Source organism: Mizuhopecten yessoensis, unplaced genomic scaffold, assembly GCF_002113885.1.
Source record: "Mizuhopecten yessoensis strain PY_sf001 unplaced genomic scaffold, ASM211388v2 scaffold10603, whole genome shotgun sequence".
NCBI lineage: Eukaryota > Metazoa > Mollusca > Bivalvia > Pectinida > Pectinidae > Mizuhopecten > Mizuhopecten yessoensis.
Genome location: NW_018408629.1, coordinates 2,422,156 through 2,443,314, shown reverse-complemented (window position 1 = coordinate 2,443,314; position 21,159 = coordinate 2,422,156). Strand labels below are relative to the sequence as shown.

The window sequence follows — 21,159 nt, the reverse complement described above, 5'->3', positions numbered from 1 at the left end:
TTTAAAATGAATTGATCTGTTTCAACGAGAAAATGGCCCTTTTGTCTTTTTCATTTGCAAGAAAATGCGGGTGTGCAGCCAACAGCATGCGGTTCCTGTACTGTGTTCACAACATTACTACTGTTACTATATTTCATGTTAAAGTAGACTATTACCGGAACACACCGGATATAGCTATCAACCATGTCTTTCGGAGTATTACTAAGACAGCGTGCTTCATAAAATATAGAAGGTGAGCGTTCTGGTATCTCTGTCATGACGTCATTACGCCACAGACAAATGGATCTTTCTGCAACAATCTGAGAATAACACGTTGATGTTCTAGTCATCACAGAACGTGCTTGATTGTCGGACTGTCCTTTTGTAAATGTTGACGCCGTGGATTCTCCAATCATGGTAGGTGATCTCCCTTTGTGATTTAAGTATCTGCTTTTATATTGTATAGTTGACGTGGCATTTTTCATACCGTGACGTTCCATGTGATGATTTGAGTATCTTCGATCAGTTAGTACAGTTGAAGGACCATTGGAAATGGCAGTTGGTGCTCCCAGCACTGTGGCCATTACAAAAAATGACAGTAGAATCGCAAACGCCTCTCCTATCAAAATATGCTGCAAGGCAACCATGTAAAATTTAAGTTTCATCTTGAATCTTAAGTTTGTTGTGAACACGATTGGTAATTGAAAACTTATTTCGTCAGCTTTAGAAAACGTCGTTTTCCTTTGTCAAAGAAAGAATGAAAATGACCGGTATTTCGACTCTAAACCGGAAAGAGTGCAACTGACAGGTGCCTTGATTCGTTCGGTTTAAAATTGAGACACCTGCCATTTGGACTCTTCGCTTGACAAAGGAAAAAGACGTTTTCGAAAGCTCGTAAAATTAGCTTTCAATAACAGTTTGTGTTAAAAAAAACGTATTCATACCAAAGGTTTGGATCTCATTCCGAAATAAATTTAACATATTGCTGATTACGAATTATAAATCCATGTGGTAATGGCTATATCTTATCATTGTACCATTTGGGACGGTTGCAACCGTGTAGGAAATATTAGCTATAATAATAGTCTTTTCTTCTTTCGGAACACCTTGGGATTTCCTAACGAATTAAACTGTTCATTTCAAGGGAAACAACCCCGATTGTCTTGTATGAAATGCTGTTATTTTACCGTTAGTGTATTAACCAAATAGAAACACGACATTTACGTGTAATTATACAATCATTATTACGCAGTGTTCTTTATTCAATTAATATCGATGCAGTTGATTTTATTTTTGTTTATGGGACAGTCGTCGGAGTAGTGTATACATATACACAGGCACGACCGTTCATTCCGTACTCTTCAACAACACCATATATGTATAAAATAACTTTCATGTAGCTCTAGATCTGTTGTAAAACTATAAAGGCGTTTCTTTCAGCACATTGATCAGCAAAAACGGTTCAGGATTATTTATGGCAGAAATTATATACAAATGAGATTTGTTTTACTGTGACAGTCGTCGGAGTAGTATATAGAGCGAGACCCTTCATGACCATTCCGTATTGTAGTATAACTATAAGTTTCTTTACTTTACCATTCCCCTATTATAACATTTTGAAAGGGTTTTCTTTGGGGACAGTGACCAGGAAAAAAGGACTAGGAATATATGTTGGGGGAAACATTTAGAAATTGACAGTTTTTTAATTGGATAGTCGTCAGAGTAGTATAAAGAGCGAGACCGTTCATTCCGTAATGTATCGTATAACTACATGTATTAAGTGATTTTTTGGGGGGAAAACAAAATTGATTTGTTCTTTATTTTTTCAGTGGGACAGTCGTCGGAGTAGTATATGTACATGTATTTGTGATTGTTTCTTTCTTATTATTATATTTAAAGTATTTATAGGTACAGCAATATGACTTGATACTTTTATGATCGTACATTGTATCGGCTATATGCTTCTTCCAATCGTCGTAAAAGTAACCATCAATTTCAACAGTTATTTAGGTAACGTCACTAAAACGGAATGAAACGGCTATTTCATATTATTGATTATTCATTGTAAACTGTTAATTTCGCCACCCTATCACGGCATAAATCAGCAGTCTCCTTACTGATGGTCATGTACACAACTTTACCATTCATTCCGGCATTAATCGGCATATTTAACCCCATTATTAACACCTATTCCGTATATTTAGTCATGGATGTATAGCAACGGAATGAAAGGTAAATATATTTGTTAAGCTGACTATGCTGTAATAAAATATTAAAATATTATAATAGAGTAATATATGGCAGTAAAAAATTATATACATGTACTCCTACTACAAAACGGAATGAACTGTCTCGCTTTATATACTACTCCGACGACTGTCCCTGTAAAAAAATGCTCATTTTCTTATATTTCCCTCCAAAAATATTCCTAGTCCCTTTTTTTGCTGAACTCTGACCCCAAAGAAAACCTTTTCAAAATGTTATAACAGAGTAATATATGGAAGTAAAAAATGATATACATGTACTCATACTACAAAACGGAATGAACTGTCTCGCTCTATATACTACTCCGACGACTGTTCCAGTAAAACCTGCTCATTTTCTTATATTTCTCCCAAAACATTCATATATTCCAGTTCATTTGCAAGAATACCAAGCTAATATATTGCTAGATACGGTAGACCAACACTTTTCATGGCACAAGGACTAGTTCAAAACTATAGGGTATGATAATTCGTCAAAACGCAAACCTTTTGATGTCACCCATTCCTAATAAACGTGTACTTTTTAACTGCAATATTTCATTAATATCTGAACGAAATGTATTTCATGACGTATCACACTGATGTTCTGATATTATTTTTGTTTCAAATACGGTTCTACTACTTCAAAAATACGAAATGTGACTGCTCGACTACCATTCAATAGTACATACTACCAATATACCTAGGTATATATCTGCTTTATAAACAACTTACCATGGTTTACTCGGTTGCTTTTCACTTGACTGATGCACATATCCAGTTGCGAGTATTTATAGGTAAACACATGCCAAGTCAATAAACAGATTAATTACCCACAATATTAATAATATAATTTCCCCCGTGTCGTTTATTTATTTATTTGTCAATTCTAATAATATCATAAGCCGTGCTAATTGATAAAAAAATAAATCAACAAATAATTATCGTACCTTTCAAATCATATACGAGGAACCGTGTGTTCTCCCCTGATGTTGTTATCGTTCACCGTATCAGCCTCCCCCACAGAGCAGCTATCTTTCTACACCCTAGTAAGGAAGAGAGACCATACCAAAACCACACAAATTATGGTTGATAATTTTATTTCTCATTACAAACAATAAGGCTGTCATTTATTTGATAAACTTAAGTTTGAAACATAAGAAAATTCCCTTCAATGTTAGGATTAGGATTAGGTGACAATTACTTGAAAATCCAAAATCCTTTCATGAGATAAAATCCTATACTTCCTGAAATCTTGAAATTTTAGCGTTCAACGATTTAAAACATGACGCAAGTACCTGAGAGATTGTTCATTTCTAATTCAAGAAAACACTTCTATCAATTCTACTTTTCATTGTAATCGTAAAACATTTATATACCAAAGATCATTTTATAGATCTGAAAGGGGAATAGGTTAGATTGTTTATCAAATATATGTTAATGTTATATACTTTCCACTAACATAACTTTGAATATATCACATGAATATGCAAACGACATATGGTCTGAGAATAATTCAGTATAATCACTACGCAATACAAATATAAACTCTAAATACAATCTTTTTTTTTGTATGGTTTCATTTAGTATTCGTAAAGATATTTTCCTAAAGGAAATATGACGTCAAGTCTCATACATTTTCTAGTTTGGCGACTGGTTTAACCACTGTGTACACACCTTTGTCGTCCTTAATTGTAATTAATTATCCTGGTTCAGTATTTCATTGTTACACCTATCACGGATGAGCGTTCTTCCCTGAAGACAGGTTATACAGTTGAAGAAAATATACGTAAGCAGACTTGAATTTATAAATGAATCCTCATGACTATATCATGTAATTAATGCGAGAAAAACATTAACAGACATAAAGTTGCCGTAAAGTTTGTTTAGAATTGAACACGTCACAGTGACATATAGGAACAAGGGCCATGTAGTTTTCTGGGTATATGACTATATCTATACAAATCAGTCGCCAACGCTCAATGACGATATCACAAACATTTTTTTTACACAATCGGCCCAAAGCAATCATTGCGAATCAGTCACGAACGCTCAATGAGTATATCACAAACAGCTTAATACACGGACTACATGTTTTATATGCATGTTTTACACAATCGGCCCAAATCTACTCCATTTCACTATCCATCTATCAATACGAATCAGTTGCAAACGCTCAATGAGCATACCACAAACAACTTAATACAGGAACTACATGTTAATACATATATATGTTCATGTTTTCCAATCGGAACTTATTTATACACAAACAGTGTAGTGGATGCTACAAGTTATGTTACACACGCTGTGAACTTGCGTGTGTGCTATTTTCAATAAACATTTCACATTTTAGTTAATTACAAGAGCACTAATTAACATTCAGTACATTTAAAAAAAAATTAACAACAAATGTATCAAACTTGCAATCGGGCATCACAATATGCTCCCACAAATACATAGTTATATCTCTGATGCGATTAAAAGCAAAACTCCGACAGACTTTTAGATCGATGGCTATAGTCTCTGGGCTATAAAAAGGTTGAACTGTTTGTGAAGCATTTATTTTTTTACACGATTACTAAATGATTAAAAAGGTTTTTATTACCAGTAGACTGCCAGCCTCCTTAACAAGTAAGTGAACATATTGATCAACAATTCACTGTCATCATATCACGTAATTACTTTACTACGATCACTTCATCGACAACTATATCGTTATTACATATATATATATGTCATCTGCTATTGGGTGTACGGATGATTTGTTCAAAACCTCAATAGTTTCAGTTGTTGAAAAGTGAAAAAACAATTAAATAAATGTGAATTTGTTAACAGACGCTGACAAACAGGGACTCTATTCGATCTCAAACCGAAGCCTCTCTCTTTTTTATTGATACCACACGTACAAATCCACGGTGATGACAAAGCCAGTTCGATATCTTTGATTTCACTTTTTCAGTGTTCATTTTTTTGGGGTGATTCATATATCTCTCTATTCGCATTATATATTCGTGTAAAACTGCAGTAACGGATTATAAAGACAAGTTGACAATACATAACAAAACAACTGTATTCACTTGCCCGTTGAAAAATGTATTGTGATCCTGCATACAGAAGTACAGTGGTCATCTTACCTTGTGTAATCCAGTGTAACCCAAAGTAACTTAGTGTAAATCAGTGTATTCCAGTGTAACTTAGTGTAACCCAGTGTAGCTTAGTGTAACCCAGTGTAGCTTAGTGTAACCCTATGTAACCCAGTGTAGCTTAGTGTAACCCAGTGTAGCTTAGTGTAACCCAGTGTAACCTAGTGTAACCCCGTGTAACCCCGTGTAACCCCGTGTAACCCCGTGTAACCCAGTGTAACCCAGTGTAACCCCGTGTAACCCAGTGTAACCCCGTGTAACCCCGTGTAACCCCGTGTAACCCAGTGTAACCCCGTGTAACCCCGTGTAACCCCGTGTAACCCAGTGTAACCCAGTGTAACCGAACCTTGGCAAGACAAGTCTGTTTGTCATTATTGAAAATATTATGTGCTAATACTATCAAAAAGGTAGTGAATTATTATTTATACAGAAGACACAGAGATAGTTTCAGTCACATTACAACAGCCGTTTTATTATATCGAAAGTTGTTTGTGTACACACGTACATCTAACACATATCAACTGCGCACTATCGCACTGGGTCATAAAATTCATGTAAACTGTGCACAGCCTGACACATATTTATAACCAGTAACAGACCGTTGAAGCAAGCAGGATGTAACTATAATACTATAAAATAAACTTGGGAACACTCATTCTTCGACGCATATGCGCATCCATTAAGCGTGATTCTGTCTGGATCATCAACATCATCATACAACTACTGTGTACCGAGGAAAATAGAAGAACGCTGTGTGAGAAGATGTGAGAAGACTAAACACCGTTTGAAGTAGTCTATACATAGTGAGTATCAAGTCAATGCTTATGTTTTTATGCTGAGAGTTATGTTAAGAAAATATATTGTGATATCATTCTGTAGCACGACTACGTGTATATCAATAAAACAACTATATTGTATCGTATACCCAGGTTAGGAGCTTTATCTTATCAGAAGCTTAACCGTATCAGCCGTGCAACCTTGGAGGTAAGAACTATGTATGTATCTTATGTCTAGCAAAACATGTTAACTTAGTGAATTGTAAAACATTTATTTAAACGCCTACTGCGTAAGTCTGATAAATGGTGCATGACTGTTTTCTTTAGGGGAGAACCCTTTAATGTAATAGTAAGCACTGCCGTATGCTTGAATGCGGTTGTATAGGGAAAGTAATAACGTGAAAGTTATATTGAGCAAATCATGTCTTTTCATCCTTTGTGACGTACGCATCTCTGTTGCAATGTGTTATCAGTTTGTACCCGGTTTAAGAGCTGTATCATTCAGTGTGGTATAGGATATCGGTATATACGTAGTTAATATGCTGGCGGAGCACGATTATATTGTACACGGTGTTAACGAATGCATCTGATAGATTACATCTTGAGCTGTAGCTATACGTAAACTGTTTCGTTAATGAGGTATATATAAAACATCGCTTTTTGATACATTGTATAGGTATGCATTAGTGAATATAGCATAGTGTGTTATGACTTAGCGTGAATTGGGGCAAAAGTGTATTATCTCTTACCGTGGTAATACAATGAAATAATGCATGTAATAGTACAGGCTACATGGTATATTAAAAACGTAATGCAGGAACGTTTTTATAATGCAGTTGTCATATTGAATCATCATTTAGGCAATAACTAAAGCCGATTCGTTATCTTTCCAAGCGTAATACCATATTAAAGCCTTTAAATCATTCATAAACTTAACGTTTATTTGTCTAAATGCTATATGAATCATTTTTACAGAAAATCTCAATTCAACAATATATATATATAAACGCCGTATATTTCCTCTCCCTTATTGCGAACCGTGGGATTTTGAATCACATTTATTACTGATGGACATGAAATACAAAACAGTTGTCAAATGTATCACATGTTATTCATAAAATGTAAAACGCATTAAAAGATTCAGATCTCATTCATTCTCAAATACTTGTATCTTCGAAACCAGGCTACTATATAGCATGTGCTTCGTAATTTTTAAAAAGAAATTAAACTTTGTATTTCTCTAACAGAACAATTGATGACATGGCGAACGATCCCGCTGTTTCCATGCCCATCCTGCATGTGCGAGGTAACCACTACGAGGTCGGATACCAAACTGGCACAGCGTTCCAGAACAGAATTAAGTTGTTTTACCAGCGGTCTCAGCTAGTACAGGAGAAACTACTTCCGTTCTACTCTCAAAGACGAGGACGTGAGATAGCAGAGGTTTACCTTCGGGGAGCGCGTGACAACTTCCCACATCTCATCCGTGAGATACAAGGTATGGCCGATGGCGTTGGAATGGCATTTGAAGATATTTTTATTCTAAATATTGCCAACGAGGTTTACAATTGTCATTTTAATGAAATGCAAAGTTGGCCACCGGAGTCTGATAACCTAGGATGTTCCGACATAATGATCAACACCCCAGAAGTAAAAATGATAGGACACAACGAAGACTGCGACCCAGTATCAAAAACCTGCGGATATATAGTCAGTGCTCAAGTCATAGAAGATTCCACCGATGAGAAGTTCACTGTCTTTTCTTATCCCGGCAGTTTACCTGGCAATACTTTCGCTTTTAATCAGCATGGCATGATTTTTGCCTGTAACGGACTGTATCCTAAAACTGCAATATTAGGGGCAACACCTCGATTCTTCCTCAACCGATCCATGATGACTGCCACTACAGTAGAGCATGCGCTCCAAATTGGTAAGAACGTGGGTGGTGGATGTGCAGTTGGGTTTAATCTGAACATTGGAAACTGGAAACATCCGTGTGAAATGTGGGGTCTGGAAATTGGTCCTGGTGAGAAGGAGAGCAAAGTCCATTTGCACACATTTAAAGAGCAAGGAAATAATTCGGATACGCCTTGTTATATGCATACCAACAACTATAAGCATCTGCACGTCGTGGAAATAGATAACCTGGCATCGTCCGAGGCCCGCATGAAAAGAATCCTAGAGTTTAAAGCGCCCTCTACAGGGCATGAAATGAAGATGATCCTGGGTGACACGAAAAATGATAAGTACCCTATCTTTCGTACTCCTAGCGCCACAGACAGTGGAGAGACTGTAGTCACCGCCCTGTTTGATCTTAAAGATAGGAAAGTCGATGTGTACATGGATAATGTAAAGTTTGCTCCATCACCCTTCTTCAGTTTACCCCTTGTTTAGGTCACTTGTGGGTGTTTTACACACCGATTGTTGTCAATACAATGCCGATACAGCTCTCTTATGTATTTGTGCTGCTTCAATGAATCCCTGGAATACAACACATAGGGGAAGATTGCATATATTGTATCGCGAAGTTGTTGCTAAATATGCATTCAACCATTGATGCATTACGACTTACCCAGATAAAATATAAATAATCTATGTTTCTCACTGAAAGTTATAAATATATGGCATGAAATTGTCTTAAGTTATCATAACTCATTACGGTATTTCATAACTAGTAGCATATTTAATTCAAATTTGAAAAACATACGTAGGATTATTTTCATGCATTCTTTTAGATTCCTAGCTATAACATCAATTAAGTTTTGCTTTAATTGTGCTTCAGTATCCAAAGTTAATACTTGTTTGTCCTGATGCTTTTACTGCACGCTGACGTCAATAATGCATTTCTGTAGTTTAGACAAGATTCAAACATAACTTGACCAGATTATGATTTGTTACATTATGTACTACTTTTCAAAACTGTAATATATTCGCATTTTGAACTTTTGTTTGATACATACATCCTTTTAAAAATATCATTTTATATATCTTGTAGCTGTGGACAAGTTGAATTGAATTTCTTCATAATTCTAAAATTCAGTAGTGTGTGAGAAAAGGCGAGTTAGTATCTAACCAGGCGATCTTCTGATAGACATGTCTTGAGAAACTGTATACGTTTTTTTCTTTTTTTTTCTTTCATGTAAATAAAAACAAAATTAAGTGGAAAGCAATCAAACAATTTTGAAAATTTGTCATATTGCTACTTTTGTATTGATTGCTTGCTATTAGTATTACTGGTAAAACACATTACAGCCGAACCTAAATCCGGATCCATTTCCTACTGCGGTGAAAACACAAGATAGCTCTTATTGTATTGGATAAAGCTGGATTACGACTGAGCCAAGGTACTTCCTTTGATCAGGAAGCTAAGATGGTTAGGGCATCTGTATAATGATTAAAGGGTCAGGTTTAAGGTCTGACTCATGAAAACACTAATAAAACACTGTTTGTTTTTGTTTATATTTCATCTATTGCATTTTTTCATAAATATTCCGCATGACCTGTTTTTCTTTTTAGAAATGAAATGAAAGTAAAGCAAAAAAGAGTGTCAAATACACAATTAGAGTGTTATGCAGTGGTATGGGCATCTTCAAGCGTAATAAATAAAATAAACTACGAGGATTTGATCCCTTAACCTGTATCTATATGGCCGGGAGCGTATCGCTTAGCATATTGAAATGCTATTTGTTATAAACTATTCTGCAAAACAACTAAACTAAAATTATTAAATTTCTTGAAACTGTTTTTTTATTTGTCTTTGCATAAATAGAGGAATAACACATTTTTGCCAAGACAACTTTATAATCAAAGTAGGTTATTTAACAAAAATTGTTTTCGAAATCGTTGTTTCGTTGTCCTTTTTACAGATATGGCATCACTATTTAATTTACACTCAAAGCCAAAATAAATCTCAAAATCGTTAAAAAAAAAGGTTCCTTATCATAAACAAACGGAGTACGACAGAAACACAAAAGCATATGTATATGTGTCGACCTGCAGTTTATAAGTGTTTTAAAGTACCTCGGTGTCACTCCGGTTCACATGAGTGACTTTATATTGATTTTGTAACATACTTGTTTATGATACTGAGAGAGTCCTATTTTTATGTTGAATCGTTTAGTTTTTGTCTGCTACAGCTGTTACAGTGTGACCCAGTTCTATTTTGTAATCAAGTATTTTGTTATTGCTGGTGAAAACACTCGTTTGTAACTTAGTCAAAGTCATAAGGATGGATATGTTCTAAGAATCAGTAAGAGAGGACAAGAACTGCGGGGACATTAAACATCATGATGACGTCATACTGTATAACACTTAATGTTGGTGGGTACTTTCCTTCGTGGTTTGAAGCCTTTAAGATGGTTTCGTGGTACAAACTTTCGTGGATAACAAAAAGTAGACACGTATATTATTCAAATTCGTTGTGTTTATTTTTTGGTTCAATACCACAAAAACTACGAATGTTTATACACAACGAACAGTTCGTGTTTCAGTATACAGTAATCGCCCTGAAAGAACTGTGGCAAGACCTGACACTCGGGACATTTTAAGGATGTCCTACACCACGTGTGGACCTGATCATGTTTGGAGAAGATGTAAGGGGCACCACCGATATAAGGAACACACTTTTGGTCGATATATGAACTTCCATGTAGTTTGATTAACAGAATATTGGTATTTAAAGGAAGAATAATCAAATGAAATAATGAGACCTGAGACCGAAGATTCGAGTTGTGTTGGTTTTTCTATCTTACAATCGAATTTTCACGTATGTACATATATACGTCAGTGCAAGCGTTTTTCTGCCGTCGAAAAAAATACACTAGCAAATGTCATGTTTGGGCGCACAATTTGATACGGAGAAATAGTACATATAAGTTTCTGAATGGCTATCGACATAAAATTACCGTCTTACCGACAATGATATAAGAAAGTTGGAAACACATATGTCGTTGTCTCAATAGAGGTCGAAGCGGGTTTTCCCCGGATTCACATTCAGACCTATGTGCGCTACCACCAAGACTGATTAATGTAATTTGATAAAACTGTTTCATACGTTTTGTAAAATAAATAACGTTTAATTTAAATTTTAGAATGTGGTGTGATTAAGCACTTGTATACCATTGATATCTACACCTTAAGGCGAATTATATAGTTACATTTGCTGAATGATTTGTAGTATTTCATTTTTGATATATTTCATTAGTCAGGTTTCATTGGCAATTTTTTAATTTAAATTAAACATGTTGTGCCATTTGAGATCAACGTTGTAAAAATGGATCATGTGGAAAAAGAGATAAATCAGTCATAGTATAAAATTGAGATGAACATAATAAGACATATTTAACGAATATATTTATAGATAAGTAATGCTATACATATTGTGTAAACGTCGGCTAACGTTTTTTTAATAGTTGGTTATCTGTTCATGAACCATATTTTACCATTATTTGTATAGCTGTAAATCATACCTGTTTTATTATGTGTTACTTGTTATTTTAGACGTATAATTCAGGTATATATAACACAATATTACCTGATACTGTAAAAATCTTTGCGAGGTTGTAATGTTCGCCTTTTTCGAGTATGGTAAATTAAAGAGAAAATATTCATACACGAATATTTGTTTACAGATTATAGATAAATAGAATATGATGATTTCAGAATTATTTCCTGTGTGCAAATACCCACACCGCGATAAGATTTACACACACGAAAATTTTCACTTTTTCAGTATACTATTGGCTTAAATTACGATTATGGAACACTTTGTTAAAAATTAGGATATTTTATTGATAGGCAAATTTATTCACATAATTTGAATTTATAAACCAGCTGATAAATATTGGAAAACATAATCCCGATAATGGATATGACAGGCGCCATCAACTCATCTGAAATGACATAAAATATATGAATAAAATAATAATAAATAGTCAAATTAATTAAAAGAAAAAGGAAACGGTTTGGGTATATATTACGAAGAAAAAATGAAATATAAACATTTATAAATAAGCTTAAAAGACAGTACATACTTCACGACACTAGGATATATATTTCCATTCCTCTTAATTTGTTATCCACTTTGTTTTAAGCAAAAAGATTACTTGATTTAAATAGAATAATTTAGATAAGAAACATATCCTACAAAACATATTTGAATACGTAACTGTAATGTATGCATATGTTTTAAAGATTGACGGTGACAGTTTGTCCTCCCTTGTCCAGTGTAAACTGTGTTGTCTTCACAGTGCGGCCATTATGTTTAACACGAAGAGTATAATCTCCCATAAATCCTGATGCATGAACAGTACTTCCGGTTACAGACTCTGTCACGTGAGTCCGCCACGTTTGATGAAAGAGTTGTTGATATCTCCTTCCTGCAGCATTTGGCTAAAATACACGAAATATACTGCTATAACAATGATTAACGTAAAGAATTGATTTAAATGTCAAACTGCTCTTTTGGCTAAACGTTCAGGTGCATTTGAGGATACACCGCTTTTAATTATCTGCCCATATTGCACTGTACATTTGGTTATACTTTCCCTTACGTTCTCTTTATGTTTATCTTAAACTGGTATATGTTAATGCAATGTCCTGCTCTCTTACTAACACATTCGATCATCTGGAAAGTCTGCAATGCACGCCCCTCTTACCTACACGCACAATTTAGTGCTTTCTCATGTATTTTTACATCCGATACCTTTCTCTTTCGTACTTGATTATTTGGCTCCCTCCCTTTTTATCAAAGGTATGGTTTACCCCTATAGTATGATCGTTGATGTCTGGGAGGATAAAGTTTGACTTAAAATCGTCATTAGATGAGGAGATCCTTTGCAGATCAGGACAACAATCGTATTTACAAATTCTGATAATCATTTTTTTCAAATAAATATATGATAAAATGGGAGAAAAAAATCAGCCCCTGGAAGTTAGCTGGAGAAAACTAAACCTTGTGAGGAAATTATATTTCCATTACTAGCACATTCCAAACCAATGCTTCCCTTTTCTTGTGACTATCCATTCGGTGCCCCTCCCCCTTACCTGTACATGCGGCCCAGTTGCTAAGACAGAATTGGGAAGCCAGATTTGACCGTCCCAGAACCCCCACAGTAGAACTCCTTCCACGGCAGGATGACTCATGAACAATGTCAACATATTCTCCAGGGCGTCCGCCTTCAATCCTTCGTTAGCTTCATTCACCGTAAACTCTGTAATCCAAATGGGGAGACCAGCCTCGGCTATCTTGTCCAGTCGGTACTGTGCGCGTGGAGGTATTTCAAAATTTAAAAACCCACTTATTTTAAAAATTAGTAGGTGAAAAAAGCAAGATGATACAGAAAAAGTAACGTTTATTCAGAAATATTTCAGCCTGTGAGTAAACAACATTTTTATAATTATTTTTAAATTAAATCAGCAGCTAATATATTAACATAAAAATGACATTTTAGTTAATGTGTGCATTTCTTGATAGCATTCAAAACTACGTCGCTATATTTTACAGATTACCGATAGGAAAAACCAGACCCAGTAGCAATATTGCTTGTTTTGAACATTTTTTTTCTGGTGACGACATGACTTACCTTTAATGACGTAATATCCATGTGACTATTGGTATGACATTGTATTCCGATACCGTACAATGGGATTCCAGCATTCTTCAGGTCTATTGCTTGTTGTTTGTACGCCTTGATAATAAATACAATGAATTTATTCAGTTATTAATATTGAACTAAAATGTAAAGTGTTAATTATGTTCTTTAATAGTTAGTTCAAAATTAAAGTATCGAATTAAACTTAGCGGCAGAGGTCAATACAAAATTTAAATTTCATAAAAACAAACTACTTAAAAGTGAAAAAGCTAGTGCTCTTTAAACTTCTAATTATAAACTCACTAGAATATATTAGTCTGAGATTTGATAAACTTTTATATGATAGTGACATTTCTCTTTTGTAAACTTTTATATGATAGTGACATTTCTCTTTTTGTAAACTTTTATATGATAGTGACATTTCTCTTTTTGTTTATCTTTTTCTTCTTACGCTGGTCAGTTGATTTGACGAAGCCACGGCATATTCGTTTAGGAACAGTTTCACTCCTGGCTCCGCCTGGTGTATCCAGTTGAACATCTCCTTAGTTATGTTTTGGTGACCTGTATGTTCCTCAAAGTACATCCCGTGGAGATTTTCATTGTACACGTCCCAATGTTCTAGACTAATTGGATGGGAAACTCACAACATAGGCATCGACATAAACTGTACATTATTTGGTTCTGTTTGGAGCTCAGCAAATAGTCTGGCAATAACATGACCTTATAAAAGACAACATTCAAAGAGACCTGATAATTATACTCTATTCAATGTTATATGATAAATTATGGTACACTTAACCTCCGCAAACAATATTTTATAAAAAAAACTATACAGCAAACAGGTTTTAAATAACCACCATGGAACATACACTTGTGTGAATTGTTATTTAATTAACCTGCAACAATCAAACAAATTAACATGCCAGGACTAGGCACACATAACATAATTACCTCCCTCTAGTACGTGATATGACGTCATTTATATGTGTGTGCATAGCTTGAATAAGTGTAGAATTTCCCATGCCGTCAATCCAATCCGGGTGCCTTCCATCGGTTCCCCAAAACATGTTGTGTCCTCGTACCTTTATTCTATTAATTTAAAAAAATAATGTATAAGTTTAAAATATACTATTATAAATTTATGTTGACATTGATTGATAACGGAAGTTTTCGGAACTACTCATCTATACAAAATGTTGTCTTGTCTTATGATGTATACCTAGCATCACTTAGTCCTGTTTGAAATAGATAATACAATTTCTTACAAAATGCTCGATCGGTAGAAATCCTGATTAATACTTTAAACATCGATATATACTACTTAAGTGTTGCTCATATTTGCGCTGTTAAGCTGAACCTTTCATATAACCGGTAGAGTAAACGATTCGTTTCGTTATTTCTAAATGGTTAAATTGATATTATGTGTGATCAATGTAATTATAAAGATTTTATTCTTCATCCGTTTGATACATAAAACATTCAAACATGGACGACTTGACATTAATACAAAGCGTTGTATCTATATGATTTATCTTTCTTTCAAGCAATGCTAAAGTCGAAGAGATACTCGAAAATTCGAAAGAACAATGTAAATCTTGAAATTAGATATCTCGCAAACACTTGTACATGGACACTCACAGACTTTAAAATATGAGATAATCACACACTTTCTTCTTTTTAAACAATCACTAGAAATAAGAAATCAGGATGCATTCTTTTAATGTACTTGGTTCATGTATCTTCAAGCTTGCTTTAGCACCAAACTAGCATTAATGCAAAAAACACCGTCAGAAACTAATTATCATTTATATTATATTTTTTGGTAAGCACAGTTTACAGGACACAAAAATATCAAAATGATTGGTATCTTTGTTTGTGTGGTGTGTGTGTGGGGGGGGGGGGATTAACCAATACTTCTGTAGCTTTATGTTTGTTTGGTTTTGGGGTTTCCGCACCTCCACATCAGTTTATATAGTCGCTTAACCAGTTTGGATTTCAACTGTTATGGCCCCTTGCATGATAGAAAAACCCTCAAAGGACGAAACAGTATTATAATGCAGTGTTATTTATATGCAATTTTATTATTGTATGTGTCTTGCATTCAGTATTGATATTTACCCCTTCGCACGGAGAGCTTGTACAGCGGTCATTGGCTTGTCCAGGTTAGGATGTCCCTGGAGTAAAAAAGACAAACATTCACATTATATTTTTACATGTGTACTATTATCGAATACTCAATGGCATTAAAACGTTCATTATATCACTTATGGCCATAGAACACGTAATATATAGATAGTACGATAGCCATTTGATAAGCTCTAAAATGTTCAACTAAATAAAGGTCCGATAACTTATTATATTCCGGTAGGACTTTCAATGTAGCACAACAAAAAAGGACCACATCATAGATAATATCATATTTATGTTACTTGGTTCCACTCCATCTGTCTCCATTTCAGGGCGTTTCCCAGCACACCCCATTCAAAATTGTCGTAGAAGAACTGTTGGTAGGCATGATGAGACGAATCCACGATCTTGGACGCTTCCAATGCAGACCCAAACGCAAATTTACTCTTTGTCTGCTGGATCTGCAATATGATACTTTTTAGTATACATATTGGCTAGATGTTGTTCTGGAAGAACCATTTTGTGAAAAGCAAGCATAAGGAAATACGTTCCATTAACTATAATAATAGATATCATTCCTTAGAAATTAATCCTTGTACTTTTGTATTCAATTCAGTTTTTTTAAACATAATCTCACTTCTTTCTTTTCTTTAAAACTTTTTACTGTTCAGTTAAAACGATTTGATATTGTTAAAAAAAAACATTTTATTTTTTCAAATCATCTATTTAAAACAGTTTTACCCGTTCAATAAGAAAACCAGGTGCATACGTCCTGTGACATTAGAACTAGCTTGATATCATAACAATTCTGTCGTGGTTTTGTTAATGTCATAAGAGTTAATCGAGACCCTGCACAGTATGGTTGTAGTTAACAAGTCGGTTATAAAAATGATGTGGTTATAACTGTTGAATGCATTTTAAATTTTTCGTTCAAGTACAATTTGGCAACACCGCATGATTAGTCTTTTTATTACTTTCATCATTTAAGTAACATTATGACGAGGAGATCTAGAATCAATCATCTTGTTACAGGTTTTTTATTTCATGTTTTTTATTACAACTTTTGAGTTCCTAATATTATTTGGAAGCTATACAACAAACTGGGTATAAATCGATTAAATAAGCCCTGTTCCCATCTGTTTTCCGTGCTCATTCAATACAGTGAATACAAACAAGTAAAGATACTGTTTCATAGGAATAAACAACATGCTTTAAGCAAGTGGAAAACAAGTATACCCTGTATCATATTGGGCACGCATCATCTATAAAGTTGACATATGCGATAAAGAAAAATGAAATTAATATAATTACCTCAACTTGATAGCCAGATCCATGCAGGTTGTGCAAACTGAAAATATTAGTATACAATATGCAATCTTAAGATTTCATTATTTTTATTATTATTTATGAACAGCATGATACCAAAACTACACAGATATGACGTTGGTACTCGTTAGTTTTAAAATTATTTGCGTAAAAAATATATTTGCCTTTATCTAAAAAACCATACATTTCTGTTATTTCGATTTCGATTTTCGATTGTTAAGCTAAAAACCTACGTATACCTTCTACATGAAATTACAAACAAAATTACGTGTTCCAGATGCTATCTTCAAAAAAACACCATACATGTATCACTCTGTGTTAATTAGGAGGACATGCATATCAACACATACTTGACGGTGATCGGAGCTTTTCTGATGCTATTTATCCTGGAGTTTGCTTCAGCCTTCCAGTTTGCATCGTATGGAAGTACTTTGAAGCTCGCCGAATCGATCAAGTAGTTCACTTCCGGTTCAGCGATTTGTAGATATACATAAAGTTGATGAACGTCTGAAAACGGAGCAAGGAAATCTAGTCACGGTGGTGCTTTGCTCCTATATATATATATTACCAACGAATTATTAAGTCGGAGATATCATCATGCAGAAAATCAGCATGAGTCTGTCTTTGTATAAGAATCCACACATAGGTTGAACACCAAGTTGAATATAAGAAATCTATCTGTTTATTTCCACATAAATTACCGAAATGAATAAAATATGACTTGAAATCAAACGTAATGTTTGTGATTTTACCGAGTTCTTAAAAATGATTGACAAATCTTTTTTTAAACGACATAGTAAAACTTATGCAATGTAAGAACTTACTATGTGGAATCTTGAAATCGAACCCAATCTCTACCCAGCCACTGTCTGTTCGTACCTTAGGGCTGTCAGCAACATCTAGATACTGGTTATGTCCTTCCCAGTGAAAAAACCCGATTACTATTGCTTTATGTGTCGAGTATCACATGAAATGTCACAAAGTTTCTTAATTGATCTGTGGGGGAAATTTATAGTAGAGAGATACATCATCCTTAAAAGCATATAGCTTAAATTCACTACAGTAACTGATTCGGTATTCAAAATAATTGTCTTATTTATTTATAAGCAAAAGTTCGGCCTACCATTCATTTCGCCGATTTTGCTTATTCTTATTTAATATATAAATCCCTTCAAAACAGTAAAAACGAAAGCATGTATGACGAATTCGGCGATTACGAGTTTCATTTTAAAGGTTTTTAATCATAATATTTCTATATAATTGATATCCATGTTATGTCACTTTCTTTTGAGCAATTGGATATTAGTTTAGTTCATAGTTACCATGTATTGCTTCCCTTATCATGACCTCGACCTTATGGAACATATGACCTCGTGCCATGTTAAGCAGTTTGACATGCGCGCTGAAGACATACCTATTTCCGGGTGACACATTTATGGTTTGAGCTATTCCCGCCCAATTGTGTTGTCTAAAACACAAACAAACAAACATTGAAAACAATTCTAGCTTTCGATGTCAGTAATTCTTGTTAAGATATGTGCATCTCATTTAAAAGATATTATGGGATATACATAAAAATATATCTACATTCTTGGTGTCGTGTATGGGTACTTTTATTAATGATTTGGTTAATTTGATGCAATTCCTTTAAAATATATACAACACCTTTAGTCTCGAAATTAATGCAAATATGTAATCATATTGTTATGCATAACTAAAATATTTTACATAGCGTATAAAGTCGATTTTGTAAAGGTAAAATACAATTATATTCCAATATAACAATTTCATGAGAGTATACAACGCTCATTCTAAGCAGGCTTTGAATAAATGGGAATTTGTCTGCAATAATCCCGATTCTATAAAAGGTCGTACATGTACCTTTGAGTGATCTTAGCACTGTGATGGCCACGATAACTATCAGAGCTACTTGACAAAGTACACCCTTGACAGATCCAGTTTCCAGAAAAAGAAGTACTCTCAAAATCTGGATTTTGCAAAAGCTCTGTTGCACCGTTCGTCAAAGCGACAAACGAAAGCACCAGGAATAGCACGTCCATGTTTCCTCGTTTGTCTGCGTAGACTAGTTAACCCATTGCTTTAAGAGGTCAATCGGAACACGATACTAGTCCCTTGAAATTAACATAATGTTATCAGCTGTCTTATCTCTTTCACATTACAAACAGTGGCCGTATATCGTTGTTGGTGTCCTTGAGTAAGAAATCTCTGTTACTCAAGTAAATCTGTCTTAGGTAGTGTATAGCGTAGACTGGTAGTAAGGTTTATTTTCTTCATTATTCAAATGGTTCTGTACTATAAACAGGGTGTTGTTAATATGGATCTGTAACAAGCACATTACCAATACAACTTCACATATATGGAATTCAGCCTTAAGTACTCATTTTATTATTTTCAATCGTTTATACATTTTTGTATGTGCGTAAAAGTCAAATATTAAATACGATTTGCATACAGGTGCAACAGACCCTCTGAAAGAGGCTATAGTCACCCTAAAGTAAAGTAATTTACTCGAAATTTGATCGAAATGAAGAAAATATTGTTCAATAATAAGTTTAATTATATACCTTGTAGTGAGCTAACCCATGTCACGTGGATTTTGCATGTAAACGGTAAACGGTTTTTTTTGTCATCTCCAGTGTCATGTGTATATATGGTTTGGTGTCAGTGTTGTCCATAGTGTTTCGTATGAAGTTACGTATACATTCGGCAAGGTAGATGATTTGACGAAAGTGCAGGTAAAAAGTAATACGAATTAATATAAAAGAAAGCATAGATAAAAGAGTGTAGTTACAACAGGTTTTTCGCGGCTAAATTGCATCAACTTGGGACAAGGTACTGTACAGTCCGGCGATATATATATATATTGTTCATATATTTCCTAGTTTGATCGATTTTTAGTTAGATTTATTGTTTTGTTGAGCTTTGGTTATTTCCTTATTTTTCATACTGTAATTTCTTGATTTTTACCCGCTCCGATATATTGTCTGTACCCCTGAAAATATCATGAAATAAAATTTGCAGATTGCCCGCCCTGGTAGATTGCCGGCAGGTAATCTGCTATATAAAAACCATTATACCAGGTTCTCCGCCAACGTCAGGTACACGATGCTTTCGATTTCATTTAAACTTTGATGTTAACAGTTATGACGACTTCTTTACTCCACTAAGTACTCGATAAGACGATATATTATATTCCCGGTAATATTTATAAACTTTTCATGCGTACGTTTGATGATAAAACTTGAACGTTTCTATAATTTTCTTTTGTATTATTGAAGATTTATAAGATTTTAAAAATCAAATTTATTGTATTACCAACACATTTTATAACATTTTAAAAATAGTTTGTCATATTGTCTGCTTCATCAGAAAGCTTCTAGGGGAAAGACAAAAAATATCCTATTAGCCCGCGGGAAATACCCCAGAAATTACGATAAGTATTGCTGTGTATATTGGTTTCTTATCACAAAATGACAATGTTTTTTTCGATTTGGGTTTGAAGTTAAGGTGGGTACAATATGAAGGTAATAATATCATTTCTTTAATATAGTCTTTATAACATGTCACGATGGCCGAGTGGTTAAGGCGTTGGACTTGAAATCCAATGGGATCTTCCCGCGCAGGTTCGAACCCTGCTCGTGACGTTATATTTTAGAATAACTACCTGTTATATATGGAAATAAATATTAGAGAATATCTTATTTTTTCCGGGGTGATACCTACGCAGTAGGGACAACTAGATATTTAATCATCAGATAAATTGTTTGATATTTTTTTCTCATATAGGTTTGTCGACATTGTTAGATGGTTTTAAATTATTTTAAACGTTTTGTTACATCAATCATTCATTTAACAGAGGTATTAAAAGACAACTATCCAAATCAACGGTAGTGATTCTGATTTTTTTCTCCAAAATTAATGAGTTTGTGAACAGGAGAATTTTTTCTAACAA

The 21,159-nt window shown here is 34.2% G+C and overlaps 2 protein-coding genes and 1 non-coding gene across 3 annotated transcripts; 2 read left to right on the top strand and 1 right to left on the bottom strand.

The window, feature by feature from the left end:
- Positions 1 to 5,836: 5,836 nt before the first annotated feature.
- Positions 5,837 to 10,861, top strand: LOC110461356. The gene is made up of 2 exons (XM_021514802.1): positions 5,837 to 6,168; positions 7,389 to 10,861. Exon 2 carries the CDS (start codon positions 7,402 to 7,404, stop codon positions 8,533 to 8,535), a length of 1,134 nt encoding a protein of 377 aa, XP_021370477.1. The 5' UTR covers positions 5,837 to 6,168; positions 7,389 to 7,401; the 3' UTR covers positions 8,536 to 10,861.
- A 100-nt stretch (positions 10,862 to 10,961) lies between these two features.
- Positions 10,962 to 19,324, bottom strand: LOC110461355 (anti-sigma-I factor RsgI6-like). Its single transcript, XM_021514801.1, has 13 exons — positions 19,068 to 19,324; positions 18,509 to 18,654; positions 18,011 to 18,103; positions 17,537 to 17,693; positions 17,172 to 17,208; positions 16,163 to 16,321; positions 15,852 to 15,907; positions 14,685 to 14,822; positions 14,185 to 14,356; positions 13,725 to 13,829; positions 13,186 to 13,401; positions 12,309 to 12,531; positions 10,962 to 12,032 (listed from the first exon to the last, which is right to left on the bottom strand). Exons 1-12 carry the CDS (start codon positions 19,244 to 19,246, stop codon positions 12,328 to 12,330), a joined length of 1,662 nt encoding a protein of 553 aa, XP_021370476.1. The 5' UTR covers positions 19,247 to 19,324; the 3' UTR covers positions 10,962 to 12,032; positions 12,309 to 12,327.
- A 1,445-nt stretch (positions 19,325 to 20,769) lies between these two features.
- On the top strand, positions 20,770 to 20,851 carry Trnas-uga. Its single transcript has one exon. It is a non-coding gene; the product is annotated as a tRNA-Ser (tRNA).
- Positions 20,852 to 21,159: the final 308 nt, after the last annotated feature.